This window comes from Lactuca virosa, chromosome 9 (genome assembly GCF_052849685.1).
Source record: "Lactuca virosa cultivar CGN04683 chromosome 9, Lactuca_virosa_CGN04683_v6, whole genome shotgun sequence".
Lineage (NCBI taxonomy): Eukaryota > Viridiplantae > Streptophyta > Magnoliopsida > Asterales > Asteraceae > Lactuca > Lactuca virosa.
In genome coordinates this window covers 49,581,524-49,590,156 of record NC_136434.1, presented here as the reverse complement: position 1 = coordinate 49,590,156, position 8,633 = coordinate 49,581,524, and the positions used below count along the sequence as shown (strand labels likewise).

The 8,633-nt window shown below is 36.1% G+C and overlaps 1 protein-coding gene across 1 annotated transcript; it reads left to right on the top strand.

Annotated features, from left to right (window-relative positions):
- Nucleotides 1-4,865: 4,865 nt before the first annotated feature.
- Nucleotides 4,866-8,155, top strand: LOC145138471 (U-box domain-containing protein 44-like). Its single transcript, XM_079072554.1, has 4 exons — nucleotides 4,866-6,071; nucleotides 6,148-6,451; nucleotides 6,517-7,007; nucleotides 7,086-8,155. The coding sequence occupies exons 1-4, from the start codon at nucleotides 4,866-4,868 to the stop codon at nucleotides 8,079-8,081; spliced, it is 2,997 nt and encodes a 998-aa protein (XP_078928680.1). The 3' UTR covers nucleotides 8,082-8,155.
- Nucleotides 8,156-8,633: the final 478 nt, after the last annotated feature.

Here is an 8,633-nt window from a genome sequence, read left to right as displayed (position 1 = left end):
TCAAATACATTTGGAAATACACTTTACAGGATCTAGAACGACTCACACTCAAATGGACCAATTTGAGGGACCAAAATGACATAACTTTAACATCTAAGCTAGATCTAACAATGGAAGCATAAAGGTACAAACTTTATACCTTCTGGAGATGAATGAAAGGAAAGGACTTCTAGATCCAAGGTTGATTCAAGCTTCCAACCAACTTCACCGCCTTCTTTTCTCTTCAAAAGTACCCAAAAACACTCTTTAAGCTCACAATGCACCAAAATGGAGTTAATGTTTCAAAGGAAACGTTTGGAGGAATAGAGGCTGAGGATGGAAGGGTTTCATGAAAGTTTACATCCTTAAATAGGGCTCAAAACCCTGAAATTAGGGTTTGGGCTCTAGCCAAGTACGCCCTGCATAATAGGATCTACGCCCTCTGTAGATTATTAAAGTCCTGCCTCCAAGTCACTCTTCCACGAAGCGCGTAGAAACAATCTACGCCCTGTGTAGATACACACCCAACACTTAAAACTTAAGAATAGGGGAAGGAATTTACCTGTGAGGATCGTGTGTTACACATAGATGTCTACTGGAATGATTTTTTTGAATATATACATATTAAATGCAACTAAGTTAGAATTTTTTATATATGCTAAACTAGTTATTAATGATTTTTTTCTTAAGATATACACATCAGGGTAGTATAACTTTTCTATCAATTTTCATTTTACTGTTTGCGAGTATAAGTCCATCGTCCATCTTTATTTCATATATATAAGTGATATATGATTATAATAACTCTAGATTAAAAGGCACACCAACAACTTCTGATTTCTTACATTGTACTTTTTTGTTTTTTTTAATTAGACACCGGGTACCCGCAACCGGTTCCGCGAACGGTTCCAAAATCCTAGGAACCGCTATAACCGATTCCGGTTCGGACATATTTGGTTGGGTGCCCGCCTATGCTCATCCTTAGTTAGAGATGTTGGGTTTTCTATGCATCTATACACTAGATTATGGTAACGGAAACAATCAAAATGAATCCTAAGTGTACATGCACCCTTGATATATGTTTTACTATTATGGTAACATACTTTCAAAAATCTGAAAAACAAACTAAAAAAAGAGATTGGATACCAACCTTTCAAGTATAATAGTATATACTTTTATCCACTTGAAAATCACGAACACTTTGTTGCTCCTTGAAAGTTCTAGCACCCAAAATAGGAATGTTTCTAATGGTTCACACCCAAAAGACTAAAACTAAAAACTTTTAGTGAGAGAGAAAGGAGAGATGTGAGAATCGAATTCTTCAACCTTTCAGGAGGTTGAGATGCACAAAAATATTAAGACGTAGATGGGTCTTTATATAGCTGTGGTATTTAACATATAGCCCTAATTCGAATCAATTAAATATTAAGATTTAATCTTGATTCAATTCCTTGTCTTATTTGTTAATTGGATTGATTCCTTGTCTTATTTGTTAATTGGATTGATTATAGAAGCCTCCTAAAAGCTCCTAAAAACGTCCATGGAATGTTTCTATTGCTCAACTACCGAACAGTTAACATTCAGGAATATTTAGTCCCTTGTACCTCCATATTAATTTTATCTAATCTCAGATTAATTCTTATTAATTTCGATTAATCACTAATTAATTTTCAATTAGTTTCCAATTAATTTATTAACTTCTAACAAATCAATTAACTAATTATCTCACTCTCTTAATTCTTTTCTAACTATTTTAGCTCTTTGAGGGCAACCCAAAAATGAATTGTCATTATTTCAAAGTTGTATAAAGTAGGTTATGACACTGGACACCTATTTCGAACAAGATGGACTAAACGAACAAAAATAAACAAATTCAATAACCAATGATAGCTAGGGGTGTCAATTTATGACACGACACGACAAAAATACACGAAACGAAACGAAATGTGGACGAAATCAAAATTCGAATTCGTGTTCGTGTCGTGTTCGTGTCAAGATTAAAAAACACGATGTCGTGTCGTGTTCGTGTTCATAAATCGACACGAACTTGACACGATTAAGCATTTGGTTGTCGGGTTTTTCGTGTTTGTCGTTTTTATCGTGTTATATATCTTTAAGTGTGAATGAAATACACTAATAGTTATGTAATATTATCTTTGTCGTGTCGTGTCGTGTTGTCGTGTTTTAATTGGTTCGTTTTCGTGTTAATGAAAAAAAACACGACATCGTGTCGTGTCATGTTCGTGTTATACAAAACCTTGTTGTGTCGTGTCGTGTCAGACAAAAACACGACACGACTGCCCGATTTGACAGCCCTAATGATAGCTTAAACAAAGTATAATTAGGTCATCCACAATACCCACCACTGACCAATATAGTGGTGATGTCATATCATCAACACATCCAACCACTAAAAGGTTGGGATATCCACCACTATATCCCTCTTATTTTTTTATTTTTAAATAAAAATTATATATATTTTATTGTAAAGAGAGTTAGAGAAAGATAGAGAAAGAAAGAAACCCATTGGATATGGTAGCTCGTTCTCTCTACCACAAGTGATCACGAAAATGCCCAATCACTAGCCATCACTAAACATCGGGATGATGTTCACTATAGTGGTTCATGACCACCTAGACCACAAAGGACTTCGTGAGACCCATTGTGGATGACCTTATCAAAATAAAACACCTCGAAAAGTTATATGCCTAATTATAACCTTGACAACATCATTCGATGTTATACACAGACTATCACCGGTTAGAGTGACTAAACAAATATAAATAAACAAGTTCAATGATCAATGATAACTTGAACAAATTATAATGACCAAAATAAAACACCAGAAAAATTAAGTGACTAAAAATGACATAAACTCATATAAATATTATTAACAACCATACAACCTTATAGAAGGTCTTATCATTATATATTGATCTTACTCATAAATCTTTTGTGAAGATCATGATCATGTTTTTATAGCAAAACCGTAAGATCATATGATTCTACAACCGAATTACAATTTTAACAACATTTGTAAAGATTATCATAATCACTCATTTTGTGGAGTTTAACACTGAAAAACTAATGACCTAGTTGGTTGTTGACGAGGATATATCCCCAGATGACCTAGTGGCCTAGTCCAAATCATGCCAAAGACATAAATGGGTTGGCTATTAGAAAGATTTACAAAGTACTATGATGTTTTAGCGTATTGCCAAAAGGCAAACCGCAACCTCGAATAACATGGAAGTCGTAGTAGACCTCCGTAAAACCCATTTGATAAACTAAAAACAAGTAACAAATACCCTCATCCTGCAAAATCCATATATAACTTTGTATAAATATTTGATGAAAAAAATCTGATTATTGGGTCTTTTCAGTAACAATCAATAAGATCCTACAAAAATAAAGCATTGACGTTTGGCATAATAAAAGTTGTCAAACAAATTTAGGAAATAGGAAGCGGTCAAGCAGAGAAAAAAACAAAATGGAGGGAAAAGTCTTGTTTCTTCGTTCTTTCGTTCTTCATAAGAAGCCGCGTCAAAATTATTAAATATTTTATTAGTTAGAAGACTTCGAACTAGAAGTCGTTCGTCTTCGTTCCCACTTGTTTTACTAAATTTAAGATCAGAATTCGACTCCCTATCACTCTCTTCTCTTCTCCAGCTCATCATTCCTGCCGGATGTTCACAATCGGAGCCAATCTTATACTACTTACTGTTCGGAGCTGCTTCATCAGGTAAGTGCGTCAAATAGTATCATGATTACCATATGATACGACCTTAATTACTCACTCGATTATAGTTTCAAGTTTCCGATTACATGGATGTTTGTGTGTTATTGTGTGTGTGTCTATGTTTCTAGCTATTGAAATTGAATCTGTGATATTATCGAGCCTAACAAAGTTAGTTATGCCTGAAACCTGCAATACAAGTTGAACATTATTATGAAACGCGATAGATTTAAGAATTTTATTTGGATCTCTTGGTGGTCTTCATGATGAATGTGTTTATAGTTTCAAAAGCATGGATAAACTATTGACAGATAACACCAAACCGAAGGAAATCCCTAATTTCTTTTGAGTTTTGACTCTAAAATTAGGGCACAAATCACAATACTATGGAATTTTGTCGGTGGTTTTCATGATTGAGGAATATATTTGAAACAACATAATTAAAAGAGTTTTCTTGATGTATGTTTATTATTTAACTTCTTTGTATGAAAAAGTCTCTTTTCGATTTATAACAAGTGAAGTAAGCTTAAGGAGTGTTTGGGATTGTTTATTTGAAACAATTATTGACTTATTTCGGTTTTAGCACCGACAATAAAGAGTTTTGTGTTTGAATAAAAAGATTACATAAACAGCTATTAACTTAAATAAAGAGTTATTTGATAAGTTACTTATTATTTACACATAAAAGAAGAGTTTGTCAAACACTAAAAATAACTTATTTAACTTATCATTTATTTCGTTTTGATACCAGGTAAGTTAATCCAAACATTTTTTTCTAACACTCCGTTTTGACATCATATAAGTTAATAAACACTTTTACAAATAATCACAAACACCCTTAATCCTTGAACTATATTTTTTTTTTCCAAAAAAAAGTTATAAGAGTGCTCATGATCATATTTGCTTTGAAAGAAACTTTACTATGACAAGATGCTTGATAAGTGCATTGCTATTATAGGTAAATAATTTTAGCAAGATTCATATTATAGATAAGGAATTGTAAATACATTGCTAATTAATACAAGTTTCAGGTGTTACATAACATATTGTTATTATCTGATGAATTAATGCTGGATGCAGGATCGCAGGTTATGGTCTGGAATCTACAACTACTTACAAGTTGCAATTCTCTTGAAAACATTCCAAAATCATGAGTTCAAATGGACCAGATCCAGACACTCTTTCATGGGCTATCTCCACAACACTTAAGACACTTCATGCCACAAAATCCACCCAAATTCAAAAGGAAAATTTCAACAAGCTTTCATCATACTTGGAGAAAATAACTCACATTCTACAAGAACTCACAAACTTTGAGATCAATGACTCCGGAAGCTTAAAAAACGCTATTCATGTTCTTACTAAACACGTTTCAGAAGCCAACAATCTCGCTCTCGAATGCACCAACAGGAACAAAATCTACCTCTTGCTAAACTCAAAAAAACTCGTTAAAACCTTAGAAAATGTCACGAAAGAGATGGCAAATGCTCTAAACCTTCTTCCTAATTTCATCTCCTTCAATGGCCTCAGTCAAGACATCATCAAGCTATCCAACATCATGATGGAACCAAAGTATCAGGAAACAGTAAGAGAAGATGAAATCAAAGAGAGAATCGAATCAGGGATAAGAGAGAGAAACGTCGACAGAGCTTACGCGAACAGTTTACTCGTCTCCATTGCTGACGTCATCGGGATCTCCACCGAGCAGTCGGTGTTGCGACAGGAATATGAAGAATTCAAAAACGAAATGGAAACCGTGGGTCCGGCGGAAGACGTGGCGGAGGTTTTACAAGTCGAACAGATCGTGGCGTTGTTAGGGAAAGCCGATATCATCGCAACTCTAGAAGAACGTGAAAAGAAGTATTTTAGTAAGAGAAACTCGTTAGGGCGGCAACCGTTAGAACCGCTACAATCGTTTTACTGTCCAATCACCGGCGACGTGATGGAAGATCCGGTGGAAACGCCGTCGGGGCATAGCTTTGAGAGGTACGCGATTGAGAAGTGGTTGGCGGAAGGGAATAATGGTTGTCCGATTACGAAGACGCCATTGAAAGCATCGGGCTTGAGGACTAATAAGACGCTCCGTCAATCGATTGAAGAGTGGAGAGATAGAAACACGATGATTTTTATTGGTTCTATGAAGTCGCGGATTCTTTCTAATGAGGAGGAAGAAGTGATAGTGTCGTTAGGGAAGCTTCGAGATTTGTGTTTGGAAAGAGAGCTTCATCAAGAATGGCTGATGATGGAAGACTACTTGCCTGTTCTTCTTTCGCTTCTTTCTACCAAGAATTTTAAAATTAGATCGCATGTACTCGTTATTCTTCGCATCCTAGCAACCAACAACGATGACAGGAAGGTATGAATCAATTTAGAATCACAACAAACACCTCTACAGATTTAAAAGTTCATAATCTTTGATCGATAACTTACAGGAAACCATAGCTAAAACGGATGATGGCATCAAATTGATTGTGTGTTCTCTAGCACGAAAGATCAAAGAAAGTAAGTTGGCATTGCAATTGCTCACGGAATTATCAGAAAATGAGGTGGCAAGAAACATAATTGGGAGTAGTCAAGGTTGCATACTTCTTCTTGTTACCATATCTGGTAGCGATGATCCTCAAGCTGCCACTGACGCCAAAAAACTCTTGGATAATCTCTCTTTTCTTCCTCAAAATATCGTGCAAATGGCCAAAGCTAATTATTTTGAACCTCTACTTCACCTTCTTTCTTCAGGTAAACAATAATGTCTGTAATTAATGTTCAATAGAAATTGATGATGAAAAAACGAATCAACACAGGGTCTGAAACTGTTCAACGGGAAATGGCGGAGACATTATCAGAAGTTGAGATGACAGATCATGGAAAACTTACAGTCTGTGAAAGCGGAGCAGTAGAGTCACTTGTTGCTATGCTTTCTCACGTTGATATAGAGATGAAGAAGGCTGCCATTTTAGCCCTGGAAAAACTTTCAGGTGTGCCACAAAATGGATTAAAAATGATCAAACAAGGTGCGGTGGATCTGTTGTTTGGAATACTCTTCCGTGAAAGCTTATCAATGCCGATTCTGGTTGAAAAGGTCGTAGCCACAATTATGAACCTGGCGTTATCGTTAACTTCCGGTGAACTAGATCATCAGGAGATACCATTTCTGGAATCGGAAGAAGATGTTTTCAAATTATTCTCTCTCATCTCGTTAAACGGACCAAATGTTCAACAAAGTGTTCTTCGAACGTTCCTTGTAGTTTCTCAATCTCCTTCAGTTTCAAACATCAGGAAAACTTTACGGAAGGTGAGTTTTCCGATTTTCTGTTTATCTCCTTTGATTATATCGTCAATCGGTGTTTATTTGAGGGTTTAATTTCATCAGATTTCTTCGGTTCAAGTACTGGTTCAGTTATGCGAGCACGAAAATCTAGCCGTCCGATCAAACGCCGTGAAGCTGTTCTGTGGTTTGATAAAAGACGGGAGTGAGAATGACGATACATTTCAGGAACACGTTGGGCCTAAATGTGTGGAGACTTTGTTGAGAATCATAACAACTTCGGATAAAGTTGAAGAAGGCGTCGCTTCAATGGAAATCATCTCTAACCTTCCTAAAAACCCTAAAATGACGCGATGGATTCTCGATGCCGGAGCACTCGAATTGATCGTTTCCATCCTCACCAATCGATTTCAGAAACCGGAAATCATGATCGAAGGTGCTTCCGGAGCTCTTTGTCGATTCACCGTTTCATCAAATCCAGATCTGCAAAAAAAAGTAGCGGAAACCGGGATTATCACTACGCTCGTACACTTGCTTGATTCTGGAAGTTCTTTGACTAAACGGAACGTATCAGTTTCACTCCGGCAGTTCTCCGAGAGCTCCAGCAGCTTGACCCGGCCCGTGGAGCCGAAATCAAGTTTCTTTAGCTGTTGTTTGGCGTCACCGGAGCTAGGATGTACTGTTCACTCCGGAATTTGTGCAATCGATTCCTCGTTTTGTCTTGTCGAGGCTAATGCTGTAAATCCGCTTGCGAAAGTGCTTGATGAAGCTGATGTTGGAGCATGCGATGCTGCTCTTGATGCGTTGTTGACTTTAATCGCCGGTGAGCTGTTGCAGAAGGGTAGTAAGGTGTTGGAAGGTGGTGATGTGATTGCGAAAATGGTGAAATTGTTGAGTTCGCCGGATGTGAGGTTGCAGGAGAAAGCACTTGTTGAGTTGGAGAGAATATTCCGGCTGCCGGAATATAAACAGAAGTATAAATCATCGGCACAGATGCCGTTAGTTGAGATTACACAGAGAGGTAGTAGTGGTATGAAATCTATTGCTGCTAAGATTTTGGCTCATTTGAATGTGCTTAATGAACAATCCTCTTTTTTCTGATCAATTCTGCTCAGGTTTGGTGTATAAATTTAATTTTGAAAATTTATTGATGTATAGGTAAATTTGTTCAGAAATGCATGGAAAAACTTAAATGTGATAGTTGCACCTATATAATAATAAAAAAAAAAAGTAATTTACAGAAATAGCCCTTGCAGTATTAGTAGAAATAACAACATTTGTTCAACTTTATTTTTGTTTACATGTTCGTTCCTGTTTGGCTTCATCTTAACAAAATCAAAACCTATGTAACTCCCGATGAAGTTTATCCAGGTTTCATCTTAAAACAAAATCAAAATCTGTGAAGTTACCGTTGAAGATCTATAAGACTATAACTAGAAGCTTGGTATCTTGCATAAACGAGCAAACCAAGATTAAGGTTATGTTTGGTGTACTAGCTGAAAAGCTAGCTGTTAAATGAAAAGCTAGCTGATAGCTGAAAAGCTAGCTGTTAAATAAAAAGCTAGCTGATAGCTGAAAAACTAGCTGATAAAAAATAACGTTTGGTAAAACTAGCTGAAAAATAAAAAATGACATTTAAAAGAATTTGTTTTT